General features: G+C 40.0%; 1 protein-coding gene and 1 long non-coding RNA gene across 2 annotated transcripts in view; one reads left to right on the top strand and one right to left on the bottom strand.

Moving 5' to 3' along the window:
• The window catches only part of LOC137146761 (uncharacterized), a 76,152-nt gene that overhangs the window by 16,518 nt on the left and 38,267 nt on the right, over nt 1-21,367 (top strand). The gene's annotated exons all lie outside the window — the stretch shown is intronic.
• F3 (coagulation factor III, tissue factor) lies at nt 680-13,613 on the bottom strand. Its single transcript, XM_067538249.1, has 7 exons — nt 13,586-13,613; nt 9,622-9,750; nt 7,672-7,786; nt 3,875-4,059; nt 3,192-3,373; nt 2,898-3,057; nt 680-1,364 (listed from the first exon to the last, which is right to left on the bottom strand). Exons 2-7 carry the CDS (start codon nt 9,725-9,727, stop codon nt 1,222-1,224), a joined length of 891 nt encoding a protein of 296 aa, XP_067394350.1. The 5' UTR covers nt 9,728-9,750; nt 13,586-13,613; the 3' UTR covers nt 680-1,221.

Genomic DNA, 21,367 nt, shown 5'->3' with positions numbered 1-21,367 from the left:
GAAGAGCATTAAACATAGAGTATGTATTTTTACAACTCTAGAGATGATAGTGAAAGACATGCTATACAAGTAACATAGGAAGTGGGATTACTCAGGAATTAATAAAAAGGTAAGAGGAAGCTAGGGCACTTTATGACTTTTTGTCCAGTTCAAGAGTTGTGGCTTCCCATGTTGTATTTCCACCCCTCTACAAGTTAGTGACTGGGTGTTCTGTTTTACAAAGCATTAATCTGGCACTCTAGTTTCTAAAAAAGGCCAAGCTCTGCTCCACCCATTTCTTAGATCCATCTTTAACTTTATTTCTAGAATGAACATTGCTCTGCAATAATGAAGTGGAATGAGTCTTCTCTTTTGTTTCCCATTCACCTTTATTTCAATAAAAAAGTATATTAAATAAGTTACCATAATATATACAAATATCACCAATATATAGAAAATGCATTTATAAAAACCATAAATATTAAAAATTGTAGTAGTCTGAGGTACCTCCAAAATCACATCACCGAAGTAGTTCATTAATATAGACATCCCATTATAAAAATAAAATATTGATCTCAAGTGTTTTAATCAATATAAAATACGATAATAGGAAGTAGAACTTAGCATTTGAGTATGTACAGGAAATTAATTACCTGTTGATTCAAAATAATCGCAAATAATGCACATTATTTACTTTGGCATTTGGAGATGCCAAAAATTTATTAAAAAGTTTAGACAGCTAATTCTGTCGCTAGATTGATAGCAAGTTCGTCTTTTAAAAATGACTGTTAGAAGTTTGGATCTGTTGCATTATGGTTTTGAATGTTAGTTTTTGACATTGTACTTGCAGTTCCTCACAAGTGAGCTTGTTAGAATGTCATATAGTCAGTCATTTGTTTAGTTTTGATAACCAGTATCAACTGATATACAGAATAACCAATCTAAAATTGACTTATTCAAAAAGTGCAGAAGGAATAGTAGTGTTTTCAGATCTGTGAGCTATCATTATCAGCACATTTCATCAGTTTACTAACATTATTAAAATCTAAACAAACGGTTTAAAAAGTAGTGTTTTTGCTTTAAATATGAAAAAAGTTCACAGAAACAGGAAGTGTTCCTTTACGTGTAAGTAAAGGCTAATAATATTTAGAGACAGTAGTTTTTTCCCCACAAGTACCATAAGATTCTCTGTGTTGGTAGGCAGCAGCATTTGAAGCAACAAAAGACACATGGTGTTTTTCCTTAAACATTAAGTGGCATGGTTTCTTTTTCCTTTGCATGTTTTGTTTTCTTGCATTTATACAGGGTCACAGACAAGACAATGATTGTAATGAGAGTTACAATGGCTGCAGCTGCTATGATGATCAACATTTCAGTTCCATACTCTGGTGGGGAGAAAAAAAGCAAAGAATTAATAGCTCATCAGTGCATATAGATTTTTATATAGTGGTCATTTGCTTTATCTTAATGTCATAACTAACATAGGTTCCAGTTCTACAAAAGTGTTGAATACTTCCCATGAGGTGCTAAGAACATTCAGGTCCCCTTGAAGCCAACCCCTTCCTATGAGGGACTCTGCACCTCCAAGGATCATGGCGATAACTGAAGGCCTAAATGTCATGCTTGGGCAACAGCTTTGTTTACTTTTAACAGAAACTTATTCTAGGATGTTAAACTGCCAAAAAACAAAACAGTTTGGATAAAGTTTACTGAAATCATTTTGTGATATCACATTGAAAATTCTCTATAGAGGGAATATTTTATTTTTTGGATGGTGGGGAGAGGACAATGAGGTTTTGGGGGAAAGGTTTCTGCTTAGTAATATAAAATGCAGATTCTTTCCCACTAGGGAAAGAGGAGGGAGCATAAGGGAGATGATGACACTGATTTACAATCAGATACATTTTCAGTAAAGAGTTTTTGTTTTGATACCAATGAAGGATAATGCCTTAAACAAAAACAAAAAAAACCCACAACAAAACATCTCCCCATAGTCCCCTCTACATCCACCCCCCCAAAACACCCCTTCACAAAGCAACTACTGTTTTTCTAAATAGTGTTGTCTGGGTGTATGTACAACTCTAATGCAGGGCCTTTCCTGCTCTCTCACTGGATTTTACTGGTGTCATTTCTATATTTCTGTTAAGGCTGGAGTGGCAGGTTAACAGGGCAAGTAAATATGCTGCAATCAGAGCACAATGGAGAAATCTCCTTTCCCAATGCCATTCTTTCACTGATCTCTTCATTGTTTGATAAAGAGCTTATATATTTGTCTGGTTGGACACATTTTTAATGTACACCATTTGAATGCTGCAACTTGAAGGACAGTAAACCTTAAAAGAGCACCTGCTCTTGAGAAAATGATTAGAGCACATGAAAAAGTAGGAATTGTGCATATATTTGAGGCTGATGACTGTGTCTCACATAGTTTGCTGGCATGCATATCTGAAGGCTTCATCATGCAAGCACTTACTACAGGGCCATTAGTTGGGAAAATTTCATATGTAAACTAATATTTATTAAACTGAGGAAAAGGGAAAAAGAAATACAGGCCCAATAATGAGAGAATTTGGAATCTCAGTGAAAAAACACAAAACTATGCAGGCCACCCAAAGAGGAAAAACCATTTTTTAAAAATGAATAGGTAGTTGTGGATCGTGGACAAAGGTGGGATGTTCAAAAGTGCTCAGTGTTGCCCTCACTCTGCTCCCACTGAAATCAATAGCAATTTTGTGATATGGTAGAGATCTCAGTGGTTATTACCTCATGGAGATTTCTTCACATGGATTCCATGTGGAAGGAGTAAAAAGGCCCATAGTGATTTAAATAGGAAGTCTTTTGTTCTGGAATCAATAAAACTTGTAAACCTCAATGTATCATACAGAGAATTAAGATAGTCTGTTTCACCAGATACATACCATCTAAAACATCTGTTTGATGACTGGTACAATTCACGTTGCTTTCTTGACTTTTGCGGTTCTCTGTGCGAGAGAGAATAGTTGCCTGTACATAGAAGCAGTAGTTCTTCCCTTTGTCAATGCGTATTTCAAATTGATTACTTTCTGTTGTTGCCTCTTTCTATGTATAAAGAAAAAGACACTTTCTTCAAGAAGACATTCTTTATAAAAATGTTAGCTCTTAATAGCACAGAAGTTTTGTAACTATAGACCACACAAAATTAGAGGTATAGGAAGTTGAAAATAAGGGCTTACCTTTCCTGTACTTTGATCTTTCCAATAATACAGTGTATATTCCAGGTCATTTTTAAAAATCTCTCTGATACTTTTAAAGCTTTTATTGGGAAATCTGTATGGTGTAAGTGGATCTTCAACCACCACTTTCAGCTTGGAGTCATTTAGTTCATAAGTTTGAATCCCAGGTCTCCCGATTGTAGCTGACATACACAAATATTTTTAGAATTTAATTCCAGGCATAGGGAAAATGTTAATTGGCAATTTCCTTTTCACACAACATTCCCCACTACCACCTCAAAACAAAACAAAAACCCAAAACACACACACACACACACACACACACACACACTTTCTCTCTACTTTACCAGGTTTAAACATGGTGCCTATATAATACAGTGACTGGCACATTTAATGCATATTAATAACATTTCAACCCAGTACACAGGGCTCACACAAGACTCTAGGCACCACTTAAATCCTATGTTAAGGGATGAAGTGGTGCATGAGATCTTACGAGGTCCCCTGCAGTGGGAAAGATTTCAGCCAGAGCTAGAACATGGTCAAGCACCACAGTGACAAGAGCAAGAACCTAAACAGAAAAACTCTAGGCTCAATCCAAGTCCCATTGAATCAATAGGCATTTCCTATAATTCAGTTTTAAAAAGTGATATAACCAACTATTAATAGGCAATCCTACTTACTCTGATTGTAAGGTGTGAATTTTGGGGAGATTGCATAAGGTGGCTCCTCAAACGTTTCTGTCCTTGAAAGCATTTCAGACACTATATGTGCAGTATAGGTGTCTTTTACCTTCTCCATTTTGTCAGTAACGTCACACTCTGTTTCCTTTGTGTGGACACACTCTTTTTCCCAGTCAGCGTTGACTCTGAAAGGACCCAAGAGTGGAACATTGTTATAAAATTTTCTGAACATAGTTCCATGCACTAGTCATGTACAATTCCTGGGATAAAATGGAGCTCAGTAATCCTCAAAAGTCCACAATTTTTACAATTTCTTCTGAATACAGCATGGTTGTACTTATAAGCTGTAGTCTGTGAAGCTGAGGAAGAAAATCCATACCATGCAAGCATGCTTGAGTCACAGTTTAATAATTGAACCAAGTCACTCAAATTTAACTTCCAGTGAACCAATCTACCTGCCTTCTCTGTCAATATAAAATATATAATTTAAGGAAAGTGTATGCATTGATTTGATAACATGTTTTCATGTCTGTAAATGTAACAGGAAATTGCCACTCTGAATAATTTTGACACTGCCTTTCCCCCTCCCCCACCAAATCTATACAGAAAGACAGACAGACAAGTGCCTCAGTGACTTAAGACAATGGGACTTAGGCTATTAAGTTACTTAGAGGCTTTGAAAATTTTACTCAAAGGCAACAATACATTTCTAGATATGACCTTAAGAACCTTTAACTATCTTGAATGCACTGCTGTGGGTAAGGAGAGGGGTCTGATATGGACACTATACATAGTTATAAAAGAGACAATTAACTAATCTAGTGAATGTTGTCACTGGTCTGCTAGATATTCTAAATATGGGTATGGGCATAATTAAAAAACATGTAACATCATCACTACTAGTCATACAGGAATAAAACTTCAGTTCAGATACATTAAATCAGCTGACTGCAAAAAAATGACAAACTTCTCTGAGTGTCTAAATGGCAAAGAGGGTGGTGCAGTTCAGGTATTTTTCATAAATGAAAACAAGCAGTTTTTTAGATTATTTGCAAATGGGGAAAATTATCTTTGCCCATTTTTGCTTCTTAAAAAGAAAGCAAAAAATTGAGCTTGTGTTGTCTTTTTTAATGTTTAAAAGCAGAAATATCAAATCTAGCCCTCATCTCTTTTTGATGGAGACTCAAAGGACAAGTGTGAGAGCTTTCAAATAGTTTAGCTGAAATGACAGGAATGTTGAGTGTATGTTAAAGTGATTTTCCTTTAAGTGTTTGTCAGAATTTTTAGTTAAATAGGAGTTTGCTAAGATTTCAGTTTCTTATGATGTCATAATTCCATTAGTTTCAAAGTGGTTTACAGAATCCTCTAGATATGATAGGGAAGATAATACCAGATATTCATAAGCAGGAAAAAATAGCCAACCCATCTTTGAGGGTTCCTGCCCTGCCCCCGATCAGCAATAAAGAAGTCAAAAAGGACAACTATAAAAGTTCAGTTATCTTTAAAAGGGACATGCCAACCAATCCCCATCTTCCACCCAGGGGGGAAGAAAAAAAGCATCTCTTTTATGCACAAACCTTTTTAAAAATGCCCATAAACTAAATCCTAGTTCAGATACAGAGCCCCACAATTATTCTTAGCACAAGCACTGTGTTTTTTCAAATGTTTGGAACCTTAATTTGTGTATAATTTAAAAAACACAGTGCTTGTGCTAAGAGTTATTGTGTCTATATTAGCAGCTGTGGAGTCTACAATACTTTTTTACAAATATCATACAGCTGTCTTTTCAGTTTAAAAACTAATAACTATGTAGTCCACACCCACCTGACAGATATTCCTTGCAAGTAACAAAGGTTACTTAAACCTGCATTGTTTACTAGTTCTCTCAAAGTTTAGTCTAATCAGCTAAAATACTATTTTTAGCTTTCTTTTGAATCATTAATTGAAACTAATTGTGTTAAACACCTCTGTGAAACTACATGCAGGAAAATCTGAGATTCATTCTTGAATTAGGACCAAATCCTGCGTGCCTTAGGGCTTGTCTACACTCGTGCTTATGCTGTCAAAATTTATGTTGCTCAGGGATGTGTGTGGGGGGGGGGGGAACCCCACCACCACCACACTCCGCTGAGCTACATAAATTTTGATGGCATAAGTACGAGTATAGTTGGGTTATGTTGGCAGGAGAGAGCTCCCACCGACATAGCGTTGTCTACACTTGCACTTATGCTGGCAAAATTTATGTCGCCCAGCAGGGTGTTTCTTTTTCACATCCCTGAGCGACATAAATTGACAGCATAAGTGTAGACAAGCCCTTACCTGCACAAACAATCAAATTCAGTTCAGTTAGATTACATACAAAAAGAATTTGGCCCTACAAAAGAGCCAAATAAAGTTAAAAGAACTAAGGACTAAATTTAGGCACCTAAAGATGCACATAGGCATCTAGTTGGATTTTTAAGGGTACCGAATGCCTAACTTCATGTCTGGATCCTGCACTGCAAGTCATGTGAGCATACTGCTGTACTCACATGGAGCACCATTGAGATAGATGGGTCTCACTGTGTGTACAGCAGTAAACGTGCCTGGTTCACAATGCAGGATTGGGGCCTATGTCTATTTGTGCCTGCAGGCTTGGGCCCTTAGGTTAAGTTGAAAACCACTGGTACAAGGTTTTTCATCTGTGGACCCTAAAAAATTTCAAATGGAGGTGCAGACCACTTTGGAAATCTTAAGACAGTCTGCAGACTCAGGTCAGCATTATGTCATTCTGCTTAAACATTTGCTTTTATATTATTTTTAAAAGGCTTTATAAGGAACATAGCAAAGTACATTTTACCACTCACCCCAAGCGCGCACAGACAAAAAATAAAGATGATGAAAAAAAACTCCACAAATTATTGGGTATTTCACATATTGCTCATGAAATTTAGCCTTCAGTTGTAGACAGTGAAACATGCCAAAAACTATTACAGTACAAGGCTTCCAAAAGTGTGCAGACAGTTAATAATGTAATTTCTTTTTAGGGCATGTTGAGTCATTGTTTCTATGTTAATTCATAGACTCTACGCACAATGAAGATTTTTCAACAGAGTTTTGTAATAAATATTAGGTACTTAATATGTGCTTGGTTTTTTATTAGCCCAGTGTTTAGACTCAAGTCTAAACATTAATTTTATAAACCAGGTATTAGAGAAAGTCTTTTTTTGATGTTACCCAGCAAGACTAAATAACTTTGATCCACTTAACTAATGCATTAATCATTAAATTAGAATAAAGTTTGTCATATCTATGATGCATCTGCAAATGCTTTTAACATTAAAAAGATGGGATTGTTTTGACAGATGGAAACTATATACATTTTTTAAATGTAGAGGGTCAAATTCGACAGACATACTCTGTGCAATCTTTGAAGGAGTGTAAACTAGTGAAAAATATTTTGGGTCATGTTTTCTAGTACCACGTGGCCTGTACTGAAACCCCAGAGCCAAACTCTGGATCTAGAGCCATACATTTTATTTCTGGAATGAGCAGAACCAGAGCCCTGAATCAAGTACACCTGCACTTGGAGGCAACCAAAACTCAAAACAGAGATACTTTCCCAAAAGTTCCCACGTTTGGACTCTGTGTTATTATTCATCGGTTAAAGATATTCAAACATGCAACCATGACTGCACTTTTTTCTGCCTCAATCTCAAACGTCTCTTTAAAGTTGCTATTCCTTACAATCTGTAGTGAGCATGGTGAAAAGGGCAGGGGCAAACCAGGCATTTATACTTAAAATTATATCCACTTACCCAGATATTTGTACTGTATAGACATAGTTGGTTGGCTGGGGTTGCCATTGTAGTATTGTTTTGAAATTGATTGATGACCAAGTTATATTAACTGCTGTTGATAGTTCTGAATTACCTTTAAAGACAGAAAAAAAGTTGTGATCAGTCACACTGTGTAGAGCTCTGGATTTATTACATTCCCTATTTAGCAGAAGTGAGATTCTTTAAATATTTGTGATTGTGAAATTCTGTTTTGTGGAGGGGGGGAATTCACAGAAATCACTTATTTTACTTCTGCCATGGGAAATTCCTGTATCCTGTACGTGAGAAGAAAGTTCCTCTTCTCCCCATGAGTGATCCAAATCTTTTGTAATTCAGCATAGTTGTTTCCCCTGACCCCCAAATCATATATGCAAAAAAGACCATTTTATACATCTAGGAACATTTCATATTTTTGCTTGCTTCTAGTGTTTCCTTCTGCTGTTTAAGCATTCTATAATGAGTTTGCAAAGACATGAAGGAAATGTGAGATTTTGCATTACATTTGATATTCATGTATACCATACAATATAGATAAAATTCGTCTATGGTTATAGTTGCTGTGGAAGCCAATAACTTTGAGTTTCTTGATTTTTATTTAGATGAATGCTCAGCCATAGTAATTGCATATCTTATTTTGAAAAGCGCACAGATGAGCAAAATTGCACACCAAAATAAATGCACAATTTCATTCTATAAAAGTGTCTAGTCAGCGACTTATAGTTGTTTAGTGTTCTGTGCATAAATAAGTCAGTAAAAAATAAGTGGATGTATATTGTACTTTTTAAAATTCTAGTATTTAATTTCTTAACTTTCAACCATTTCCATCAAACTTAATGAAGTCTAAATTCAACTTAAATAGAGAGGTGATATACAGGAGCCAAATTCACAGGAGTAGTGACGTTAAAAGGTCCTATATTCCCACAGAACCACAATAAAATGGAAATAGCTGTTTTTAGAATTATTTTTTTTTTATAAATTTAGTTGTTTGCTTGTATGAATGTCACTTACGTGATATGCCCTTTTTCTTTTTTAAAGCAGATACTAAAAAGACACTCTAAATAATTCCAGTAAAATGTTGGGCAGTAACCAGTGCATAATTAACTACCTCCTCTCCTTCACTGTACATTTAAAATACATTAACATAAAAGATCACTCTCGAATGTACCTATGCACCCCTGTAGAAGAAAAGCCTGATTTGTCTTAAAAAGGGATACAAAACATTGGGCATTTCCTGGAAAGGGATGGGATGGGGCAGACGCTAGTGCGCTCAGTTTGACGTCATCTGGATCTCCACAGCCTCGCAGGCAGAGCCCTGCTGTTGCTTTCACTGGGGTTTAGTCCCTCCGTAGGGGCACGCTCCAGGGTCCATTTGCGGCCCAGTCCCCCATCCCTGCAGGCGCCAGCATAGGAGGCGAGACAAGTGGGATGACGGCCCTTTAGCTACAGGAGCGTTGTGGGGTTTATGGCCATCGATCCCGTCACTGAAACAGCCAAACCAGCCAGGGCCTTTTGCGCCCGGGACGGCCCCGGCGTCTGGGCTGGTCGTGGGCGTTATGCTTTATCCGCCTCGAAATCCCGGCTCCAGCCTCACGGCTCTGCCCGCCGGCCACTGTTCCCCGACCGTCACCACGACGGCAATTCCCCGGGGGGGGCTGCACGTCCCACACGTCCGGCTTTGCCCTTGCCGGGCCCCTCCCTCGGCAGCGGGCAGCCCCTGGCCGGCCCGGGGCAGGTGGACTGGTCGGTGGGGGCGCCCCACGCACCGCAGGTAACTTCCAGGCCCCACCCGCGGACTCGAGGGACAAACGAGCCGACATAAAGGCGGCGGCTGCGTCCCACCCCGCCCAGGTGAGGCGCGAAGGCAGCCGGCGGTGCCTGGAAAGCGGGGGCCCACCCCCCGCGGCGGGCGGGCAGGGCAGCGGCACTCACCTGAGCAGGGGGCAAGCAGCGCGCCCAGGAGCAGCGCCACGGCGCCCGCCATTCCGCGTCCTGCTGCGCCCTCGTTAGCGGGGAACCAGGTAGGTGCTTGTCGCATAGTAGCCGCTGCCTGAGCGAAGTCTGCGGAGGGAAGCCGGGTTGACCCTATTTATAGCTCGGCCGAGAGCCGGTTGCGCGAAGCAGACGGGGGTGGCCGGGGGGTGAGTCACTGGCTTGATTCACACGCTGCTGCAGCAGCCCTGAGGTGAGCAGTTCAGAGCCGCTCCCCCGGTCCAGGTGCCTGCCTGGAGCCCCGGCGAGACGGAGAGAGCCGGGCGGGGGCTGGGGCGGGGGCTGAGCCGCGCACGCAGCTTGTACAACTGCAAACGGTGCAATGGGCTGAAGCGGCAGGAGGAGAAGTGAAACCCCAGCTCCTGGGAAGGAGCAGGCGCAGCGCTTCTCTTCCCCCGATACTGCAGCCCCGCGTTTCATCTTCCGAGCTTGGCCGACGGAAGGGGGCGCAGCACAGGCCGGGTTGCTCTGACTCCTTCCCTCGCTCTAGCCCTGCCTGGCCTGCGAGCAGTCCGCGTCGGAGGATGGGCTTGAGGGACGGGACGGGACGGGACGGGGCGTCGGTGACATCCCGCAAGCACGTTAATTCTAGAGAGGGGCTCAGCAATCGTGGTTCAGTTCATCTGCTGATCCTATGGGGTCGGGGGGTAGAGAAGAAGGAACCTCCTCTCAGGCACATTAAAGTGTTTTGGACTTTCTTCTGAAGAATAAATTCTGGCCAGTTCTGGGGCCATGTACCTCTGGGTTTGGAGCTGGTGTGGGACTCGTACAGAAAAGGAAAGGGGGAAAAAAGAGTTAATTCAAACAGGCCTGCTTTTGCAGTGTTCTTTCTTTTACTTAGGTACCTAGATTTCAAGGTGGTAGAAATACCTTTCTGTACCATATAGCCATACAGCTCATATCTGTATCCATGTAAAGATGTGCCACTCCTTCTTATCCCCCAATACTGGCCCTTTGTGATTAGAGCTTTGTGAAACTTTGTAACAAACCCCAGGATAGTAATCTAGTTTTATGTTTCATTACAAATTCAAAACTTTGGCCAAGTAAAACAAATTTCTTAAGTGAATGTGGGCTGATTTGTGGTTATAGCTAATCTACGCGCAAATAATTGGTTTACACAATTTACATCTGAAACCAGGTAAAACTGTGGATTGGGCTGAGTTGTGCTTTGTGATTTTGTTCCTTTCAAACTCCAGATTCAAATAAACATTCAGGAGATATAAACCCATCAAAGGAAAACTAGGTGGAAAAATGGTTTCCATGAGATCAAACACATGGTTCTGTACAACACTATATGGGATGAATTTGTGAATGTGTACCATTGCCATCTATTGGAAATTTCCTGCGGTATACAATGTCAGCAAAACTAGGGGAATTGTTCTTATTCAGCAAATTAGAAATTTGAAGCTTTGAAGATGAAAGTCTTCTGTGTGTAAACTCTCTTGCCTTCCCATGATGATAATCCGATATGGGCTATTGCATGGAGTGTCTTACCAACATTTCTTTCTCCCCCATCTCTACTTTTTTCTATATTTAAGTATTTATACAGCATCATGACCATAGTATTTGAATACCTTTCAAGTGTTTATGGAGTTAGTCTCATAATATCCCGGTAAAGAAGGAACATATACTAGTTTTACAGTTGAGGTGCTGAGAAGATCAGTAACTTGCACAAAATCATATAGGAAGTCTGTAATTGTGTCTCATTGAACCCAAATATTCTGAGTGCTAGTCCAGAGTCCTAACAGGCCTACCCATCCTCCCACTACATTGTCCTCACTTCTGTCTCCCTCTCTCTTTTTTTGATGAGGCTTGCTCTCTGCTCAGCCTCACTTTTTTTAAAAAATTCAGCCTTAAAAACAGAAGCTTTTTATGCTGTACTTGAATACTAGATATCCTGTTGCACTTTCCTTCCTGCATATCACCCTCCACTATTTTGCAATAACCTGGCTGTGGAATTTCAATAGTGTTGTATGTATTTCGTGATCTGAAAAGTGCCAAATAAATTTAAAATAGGAGCAATGCTATAAGTAGATATACTATAAAACGAGAAAGAGTATGTACATTTTATGGTATGAAGCTGACTGTTCCTCTGTAATCAAAGTTGAATTTGACAAAGTAATGCTTGGAGTCTATAGGACAGAGAGAAAGGAAAAAAGGAAGGAGAGAAGAATCAGGAAGTCAGTGTCTGTGTATGTTTACAAATCGTTTCCATTTTAATTGCCTTTTACTTGCAGGCTTAGCACATACAATCTTTTAAATAGTCAGTTCTGCTTTATAATTTAAAAAAAAATATTTAATGACCAAGCTAAATTCAACCCCCGGCATTGCATCATAATTCATCTAATCTATCTCTAGATGCTTATAAGGCTCATAATTTAAAATGATTAATCAGCACCAGTTACATAAATTCTAATTTGTCTTCACTGTTTTAGATTAATTTTCAACATTGCATTCTTTTCGAGCAGAAAACTTGCATTCTTTAAGTTTGTATAAAATTCTTATTTTATACGTGTGGCTAGATGTATGCATTAAATCCTTTGAGTACAAGAGTATGACCTGTAAATTCTTCACACTGTTTATTTATTTGAAGAGAAGTTTATATGAAGAAATCTTTTTCCTTTGGTTACAGAAAAGAGTCATTTATGTGAAGATTTTAAGCTGCCTTAAACTTTTATTTCCATTTAAATTTCCTTACAGTTTCACTATAAGGAGTGGAAAATAAGAACATAAGAATGGCCATACTGGGTCAGACCAGTGATCCATCTTGCCCAGAGTTGTCCTATTTTCTGACAGTGGCTGGTGCCAGAAGCTTCAGAGGGAATGAACAGACAGGGCAATTTATCGAGTGATCCATCCCCTATCACCCAGTCCCAGCTTCTGGCAGTCAGAGGTTTAGGGATACCTTTGGTAGACACAGATATAATAGCTATTTATAGATAATGTATTGGTCAAGTTCTGCCTCTATTTCAGAGGAATAGCCCACTACAGAAGTTTTCCCCATGTATTAAAAGATATATAGTTATCACACATCTGGATGCCAGGATCTCTATTGATTTGCAGCCCTTGCATCCCCCATGCCAGGCCAGAATTTGGCCCTCTGTGTCTACTGTGAGGCAAGATGCAAAAGGCTATCTACTTTTAGGTAAAAGCAAAAATTTCTGGTGAAGAGTTGCCAGTTCCTACAAGTTTATCACAAGCCTTGCAAAATTTAGTGTTTTTATTTAACCCTCTGTTCCTGGAATCTGTTTTAATTAATAAAAGAAAGTATGTTTCTGGTCCTCATGTGTGCAAAGAAAAGCTTGAAAATGTGACCTGAGTGTATCCTAAAGGATTAAAGTGCAAAAAAAAAAAAAAAAAAAAGAATCCAAATATATTTATTTCTTAAAATCTTATGATTTTAAGCCTATTTCATGGTTTTTGAATGCTTGGGGTTGGCAGTACTGCCAACTATTAAATTCCATGGGAGAAATGTTGGCCCCATTGAAGTCTATGAGAATTTTACAATTGATTTCAGTGTGGCTAGCATTTCACCCTATATTTTTAAGTGTGGATGAAACACAGACAGTTACCATAACTACGGCTGAGCTGCATGCCCTGTGTCAGGAGGATGACCTTTTGCCTTCTTACGTGTTTACATTGGAATGAAGCTACATCCCACTCCCTTCTGACTGGGGGTTTGTGGTTGCATAACCCCTGCCATACACTGCATTATCCCAGCCCAGTCTACCTAAAGGCCAGCACACCTGTCCTTTGTTTCTCTTCAAGGGCTAGGACCAGCATGTTGCTCACGGTTTACAAGTTACCACAAAACTCTTTCTCAGCAGAGTACATTTATTCAAAATAAAAAGGTATACAAAGAAAGCACAAACATTAAATGGATTTACATGCTTAATAAACATACCAGAAATCACTCCGTCTTCCACCTGGGGAGTCTGGTAGGCCGACATCCCTTCCAACCTGTTAGCAAGGTGTGATGTTGGCATCCTGGGGAGCCATGCTGAGATAGCTTAAACAGGGCAAACTGCAAAGAATACTGCAAAGAAAATGGGGCAGGCAAAGCCCTAATTACTGGTGGTTTTTCTCCCGTTATACCAAGCCAGCAACAACAGGTTCTGATGTCTTCACTGTGGTCATTCAGTAGACAAAACACAGTTCCCTTAAAACTATCCAGCCCTTTAGCTAGCACCCAGACAGCCAAGTCAAATATGATGGGGATTATTGGAAATCTTTTTCCATCGTATGTAAAAAAAGTTCTACCAATCCCAAAGGATCAGATACATTACCAAACAGGTCAATGAATCGTTCAGATATTACCCAAATACACACTTAAAGCCAATGCTTATTAACTAAACTAACATTTATTTTTAAAAAAGGAAAGAGAGTAATGGTTAAAATGGTATACATACACAGATGAAAATAAAGCTCTTAAGTCAGTTTCAAAGTAGAGATGACAACTGAATTGCAAAAGTCTTAAATTGCAAAGTCTCTGAAATTACCCAAACACCTTGGGGCTTATCAGTCCTTGTTTAGAGCTTCTTTGTTAGTAATCCAGTCCAGAAAAATGAAGACTAAATGGTCCATGTACAGAGTTTGTTGAATTCTTCCATGAGAATTAGCAGGGTGATTCCAGGCTGGTGCTGGGATCTCAGTCTTGCAATCCAAACTTTCCCTGCCGAGTTTGGACAGATTTGAGATAAAAAGGATCAGTCCACTAGAGTCTTTTATAGATCCATGCAGGCTGATCGATATTTTTTTGACAGCAGGTGCCTCCTTGAACAATTAATAGATGATTACTTGGGACTCTGCAGTATCATCTCCTATGTCCTGTGTACACCGGTAACTAGTTACATTAGCACAAGGTAATTTACAGGTGTTTACTACTTAAACTTCAAAGAGAAATACAAACAATCGTAGTGTTGCATTCAAAGTTCCGTCTAAATGTTCATATGTTCCTTTTGAACTCTTAATCAATAGAACAGTGATAGACAGGAAAGCAGTTTATCTACACTGCTAACCTCTAACAAGAGATATGTAAACAACATCAAATAACTACCAAAATACACTTGCATATCAAAGCTCTCATCTACTTATGAGGAATGACCCTCACTACCATTGTATTTTCCTATAATATATCTTTATAGGTCAGATTTGGGCCATGCAATTTGTAAAGTTGCTTGGCTTTTTTGGGCCTAGCGTTACACAAGGGTTAGGGCCTTTCCTTGGACAAAAAGTCCTGCCTGTTTTCTGAATCGAAAAGAAACCTCTGATTATGTTTAAACTCATTCGCTTATACCCATAGCCCTTTCTTTGTGTCTTGGTCTCTGAAAAACCCAGTATGAACCAGTATATGCAAATCACATCAGAAGGTGGAACTTTCAGTAGCTGTTAACAGATCCAGGGGTAATTACTCTCCAGGGGTTTTAATTCACAGACGATCTGTAGTAACCCTCCTGCATGGAGTTGAACCCAGTCGCAAACCATTCATAAATTTAATAGTGGTTCTGCATAGGGTTACAATAGCCATCCAAGAGGCTCTGTATCCTAGGAGCTCTGTGCCTGTATAATTAGACCAGTATGCTATACCAACGAAGTGCCTAGTGCAGATGCAGCTACACTGGTAAAACTGTGCTTTTACTGGTATAGCTTATTCCTGCCACCAGTAAAGCTTAGTTTTGCCAATAAAACTGCATCTAAATTAACAGTTTTTGCCAACAGAACTTTGTTGGTCAGGGATCACACCTCTTCATAACCTTGACGAAAATATCTATGCCAGCAAAAGTATGTAGCATAGACATGACCATACTCATGAATAAGACTTGAAGTATTGGGTCCAAATTTGCTTTAAACTGTTTTTCCAAAAGCAAGTTACATTTGAAACACATTAACAATATTTGCAGATGGTTGCCGTTTTCACCCTGCTTCTCAATCTTATTATTTAACAAATCCCAATGACCTATATTATTGTGAGATGAATTTATATATCTTGTATCATTTAATTAAGTGCTGCAGGCTGCGATGTGATCAAATAAAGTGTGGTTTAAGAGGAGCAACTCTGACCTATTTATATATATAGTAATGCAGTATACAGTGTACTCTAAAACCTCATTCACAGATCTAATTCTGTCATACACTATTAATATAAAGACACATTCTACTGTCTTTTAAAACCTCACTCTGTTCACTATTGTAAAATTTAAATTTGGGATTAATAAGAAGGCTATATTGCAAACTAGTACATAACTATATAGTACAGTACTAGTAAGTAATGCTGAAGTATAGTTCCAAATTACTATACAGATCAATTCCTTATCCAATTCCAATCCATTTTCCAACAGAAAAGGCCCATTTTAAACCTCAGAAACTGTGGGACTGGGGCACATTGTATCAGCAGCCTTTCTACCTGAGGATTCAAGCACTTTGCAGCTATCAATTAATTTAGCCTCACAACACCCAGTCACTTGAAAGTATTATCCACACTTTACATTTTCTTCTTGTCTTGATTTCCAATCTTTCCACTTTGATTAGGAAAGCAAAATAATCAGGGTTGGAACTTACTATAATGAAGATAAAGGAAAAATCACAACAAATATTTTGAGATACCTCTATATATATTTAGAAAGTTGAATAAATCAACTTGCACTAGCCCTCTGTACTGGGGTGAATTTCGCCCAGAATTAATTTAGGATGTTTTACATTGTATGTGTATTGGTGATAGGTTAAAACACAGTGTTAAATTCAGCAGTACCTCTGCAGCTCTGTTTAATTTCAGTGGAAGTTGCTCAACACACCTTTGAAAATCAGGCCATAAAAATCTAAAGGTTTGCAGATAGAACATGTACAAATGCTAATTTAGTATCACAGAGTTAAAAGTGGCTGTGTTGTAGAAAGGGAGAATTTTCTAACACTCTTTGAAACTAAGGCCTTGTCTACACTAGAAAGTTTTGTTGACGCAAGTTACAGCAATGATCAAGAAGCGTTGTAATTACAACGCTTGTGCCTGTTCACACAGCACTCGTATTGCTGAAGCACGTCCACAGTTGGTGCTTTAGCATTGACATTAAGAGCAGTGCACTGTGGGCAGCTATCCCACTATGCAGTTTGCCACTTTGTGCCGCTAGGAGTTGTGGGAAGGCGGAGAGGATCGCAGTGCATCATGAGTGTGGGCTCAATGTCCCATGATGCAATGGGTGCCAACTGCGTTTCACAGCTTGACAATCAACTAGGGCATGGTGAGTTGTGCCAAGGGGGAGGGAGCACTCGAGGTGGGGAAAAGGTTCTGGGTGGTTGTTTGGGATATTGATGAAGGTAGGTAGGGACAAAATTTAAAATTGTGCCACCATTTTCCGCAGGAGGGGGCCATACAAACCGATATCTTATTCTTGAGAGTAAGCAGGGATGCTAGGGTGCATCTCTTCCATGCGAGCAGCTTCAAACCGGGTACCTATGCTGCTCACCTGTGTGCCTCTTTGGTCCTTGCACAAGTGACTGCTGATTGGCACAGGAAAGTTTCCTACGATGGGGGAAGAAACAAAGCAGCTCTGCTAAGGAATCTCGGGCAGAGGGTTGGCGAGTACCTCCAGAAAAGTTTCCTAGAGATCTCTCTGGAGGATTCCCATGAAATCTCAGTGTGTATTAACACACTTTTCCATTGCACTGCCTAGCTGAACAGGAGAATGGCAAGCACATACAAAAACAGCTACAGTTGTGCATTTCTACCCCTTGCACCAGCTGTATAATGCAACACAGCAAAGGACAGCTGTACCTCATGTAACTGAGCAGCATCAGCTCCAAAAAATCACTTACCTGAACTCCCCTCTCCTGCATCCTGCATCTCAGAACTGGAGGTCTGGGACTGGCTCAAGCCTTCTGGATCAAGAAGAGGACCTGGCTCCCCACGTCAGCAAACAACCTGGTCCTCTGCTCCGCATCCTCCTCCAACTTGACTTCCTCGTCCACAACGTCTTCGTCAGGGTTGAGTTCAGTGTCCACTGTCCCTAACCCGCAGAAATATCCACGGGTCTCTTGTCAGTGAAGGTGGGGTCGCCACTGAGGATGGCTTCCAGCTCTTTATAGAAGCGGCAGATCTTTTGCTCTGCACTAGAGTGAAGGTTTGACTCCCTAGCCTTGATTTTCGCACAACACTGCAGCGTGTTCCATTCATAGCCCTCCTCTGCCATTAAATGAGAAATTTGACTGTAGGTATCGAAATTCCTTTGGCTGGAGCGGAGTTGGGACTGCACAGCCTCCTTTCCCTAAATACCAATCAGATCCAGAAGCTCCAGTGTGCTCCAAGTGTTTTGAGTGTGGAGCCTCCATGGTCAGCTGGGAAGATCAGATGTGAGCTTTCCATGTGGAGCAAGCAGGAGGTGAAATTTCAAAAATTCCTGGGACTTTAAAGGGGGAGGTGCAGATGGCTATAGGGCAGCAGAGTTCAAACTGATGGCTAGAATAGTCAGATGAGCATTGTGGGACACTTTCTGGAGGCCATTTACTATGATATAACCAAGCGTTGTGTCTACACTGATGCTTTGTTGCTAAAAGTTTTGTGCAAAAAACCCTACGCCACTCATTGAGGTGGTTTAATTTTGTTGCAAAATCAGGAGAGTTGGATGAGTCAGAGGGGATTGCAGAGTGTACACCACCAGTGTTTTGGTGCAAAAAGTTGACTTTGGTCAATAAAAGTCTCTAGTGTAGACCAGGCCTAAGAGGCACTTTATAGTTTTAGAAAAGAAATGGATTCTACCTTTACTATGCTAACTTTATGCCAGCGCAACTGTATTGACTCCAGTGAAGTTACACTGGCAATAAATTGGTATAATGTAGTAGCAAATCTGAAGTCCTGCTCAGATAAATATCTCAATGCAGTGTATTTGTTATGCATGCCTATTTTCATATCACCTAGACTAGTATAGATCAGGAATAACTCTACTGAAGTTAATGGAGTTTCATTGGTGTAAAATCAGTGTGAAATCAGAATGCAGCTCATTGACATTAATGGGGCTTAATTTCACTTGCTGAAAAGAATAAACATAGTATGGATTTGAGGATTAGAGCCTATAAAATAAAGGCTTCTAATAATTTAATCAAATGTATGGTATGAATTATTGATTGGTGTTAGAACATTTCATTGTGAATGTAAAGTAAGGCCAAAGTCAGATAAATCCTTGATTATTCAAGAATGTGTTGACTTCTGATATTGCGTTTTTAAAATTCATTCTCTATTACTTAAATCTTGAAAACGTAGGCTCATATCATTCGTTGTTATTCTAGTCATTTAAAGTTAGGCACTCTCAGAGGTTATGTGGGGGTTGTTCTTGTCTGGTTTTGCTCTTGTCTCCTGATGGTACAGTAATCATCCCTACATTTCTAGCACAAGAAGCTGTATCTCTAGAAACTTTGCTGACAGCTTCAGACATTGAACATGCTGATGAACATTCCTCTGATTAACTTAGAATTGCTGACTTACCTGTTTCTCAATCCAGATCTGAACTGTGATGCTTCTATCACTTTTTGCTACCTTCTTGTTCTGAAAGGATTTTTATCTACACATGTTCATGTGTTTAATTTGGTTTCCTTTATTTCGAAATATTTTACTCAGAAACAACTTGAAACAAATGGGATTGTGTGGGGGTAGTTGAGAATGGAAACTGCTCCTTTCTTAGTTGGTTTGACATATAGGATTGTGGAAACCTTTTCAATAGGTATTCCTATTTGAAAAAGGCAGTCCTAGGCTGTTTTGATGTGTGTGGTGGGTGACTAATACATTTTTAAAAGTCACACAATTAAAAGTGACTAGTAGGATCATGTCAGTTAAAACAGTCCCTGTTCTCACTATAAAATCCACCTGTAGGACAGTACTTTCTTCCCTTATGCTCATAGCAGCACACAAAAGCCCCCAGTGTCACAGAAATCACCATTTGGAACAGAATGCATTGCCAGGCTTAAAGATGTGTCACCGGCCATTGTGACATTAACAGTGAGGGAACAGCCCATGAACCTGAGTGGCTATAGTAATACTGGAACTATATTGTCATGAGTAGTAGGGTACTGTGTAGTGCTATATCCAGCTGTGTCATGACTAACACTCTTCACTGATTACCAGGCAGGAGATCCTGAGTTGCTAATAATAAGAATGCCATCAAAGCACAGCAGATATTATGGTCGGAGAAAAAAACAGCAAGGAGCACCAATTTCTTTCCGTGTCTAGGTTCTTGTGACTGGCTTGACTAAACTGTGAGCAGTACTCTGGACCAGAGTGGTTTTCCTCTAGGGATTTGCTAGCCACATTGGTGCAATTAATCTGGCCCATCATAGAATCATAGAAGATTAGAGTTGGAAGGGACCTCAGGAGATCATCTAGTTCAACCCCCTGCTCAAAGCAGGACTAACCTCAGCTAAATCATCCTAGCCAGGGTTTTGTCGAGCCGCAGCTTAAAAACCTCTAAAGACGGAGATTCCACCATCTCCCTAGGTAACCCATTCCAGTGCTTCATCACCCTCCTAGTGAAAAACTTTTTCCTAATATCCAACCTAGATCTCCCCCACTGCAACTTGAGACCATTGCTCCTTGTTCTATTATTTACTGCCATTGAGAACAGCCTAGCTCCATCCTCCCTGGAACCCCCTTTCAGAAAGTTAAAGGCTGCTATCAAATCCCCGCTCATTCTTTTTTGCAGACTAAACAAACCTAGTTCCCTCAGCCTCTCCTCATAAGTCTTGTGCTCCAGCCCCCTAATCATTTTTGTTGCCCTCCGCTTGACTCTCTCCAACTTGTCCACATCCTTTTTGTAGGGGGAGGCCCAAAACTGGACACAATACTCCAAATGCGGCCTCACCAATGCCGAATTGAGGGGAATAATCACTTCCTTTGATCTGCTGGCAATGCTCCTACTAATGCAGCCCAATATGCTATTAGCCTTCTTGGCAACCAGGGCACACTGCTGACTCATATCCAGCTTCTTATTCACTGTAACTCCCAGGTCCTTTTCTGCAGAACTGCTGCCTAGCCAGTCAGTCCCAGTCTGTAGCAGTGCATGGGATTCTTCCGTCCTAAGTGCAGGACTCTGCACTTGTCCTTGTTGAACCTCATCAGATTTCTTTTGGCCCAATCCTCCAATTTGTCTAGGTCACTCTGTATCCTATCCCTACCTTCCAGGGTAGCTACCACTCCCCCTAGCTTAGTGTCATCTGCAAACTTGCTGGGGGTACAATCTACCCCATCCTCCAGATCATTAATGAAGATGTTGAACAGAACCAGCCCCAGGACCAACCCCTGGGGCATTCCGCTTGTTACCGGCTGCCAGTTAGACATCAAGCCATTGATCACTACCCATTGAGCCCGATGATTTAGCCAGCTCTCTATCTATTTTATAGTCCATTCGTCCAACCCATACTTCTTTAACTTGCTGATAAGTGAGGTAGCGCAGTTAGGTATCCGCCCCGACCAGCGGTGCGAGCACCCAAGGCTGCTTAAAGTTCTTTTGATTGGAGTGTGATGGAGCAAAAAAAAAACCTGGCAAACTACTTAGATTCTTAACCACTTAGTAGTTTTTATTTATCAACTTACTAATACAACTATTTGAATTAAATTTTTCTTCTACTGATTCACTTTTATATAATTACAGACAACAATTGATTATAATGATTGCAATTTAAGGAACAAAACTTACACCCAAGTCTTTCG

This window comes from Emydura macquarii, unplaced genomic scaffold (assembly GCF_026122565.2).
Source record: "Emydura macquarii macquarii isolate MOO-44397 ecotype Brisbane River unplaced genomic scaffold, CSIRO-AGI_Emac_v2 contig_480, whole genome shotgun sequence".
Classification (NCBI taxonomy): Eukaryota; Metazoa; Chordata; order Testudines; family Chelidae; genus Emydura; species Emydura macquarii.
Note: the sequence above shows the minus strand (reverse complement) of the source record. Positions and strands in the feature narration are given on the sequence as shown.

Excerpts from the sequence above, each read along its gene's own strand:
- F3 (XM_067538249.1), bottom strand. The coding sequence starts at position 9,727 with ATGCGACAAGCACCTACCTGGTTCCCCGCTAACGAGGGCGCAGCAGGA. Across the intron at positions 4,060-7,671 it reads TATACAGTACAAATATCTGG|AGTCAACGCTGACTGGGAAA; the intron begins GTAAGTGGATAT and ends GGGTCCTTTCAG. Across the intron at positions 3,058-3,191 it reads AAGATCAAAGTACAGGAAAG|AAAGAGGCAACAACAGAAAG; the intron begins GTAAGCCCTTAT and ends CTTTATACATAG.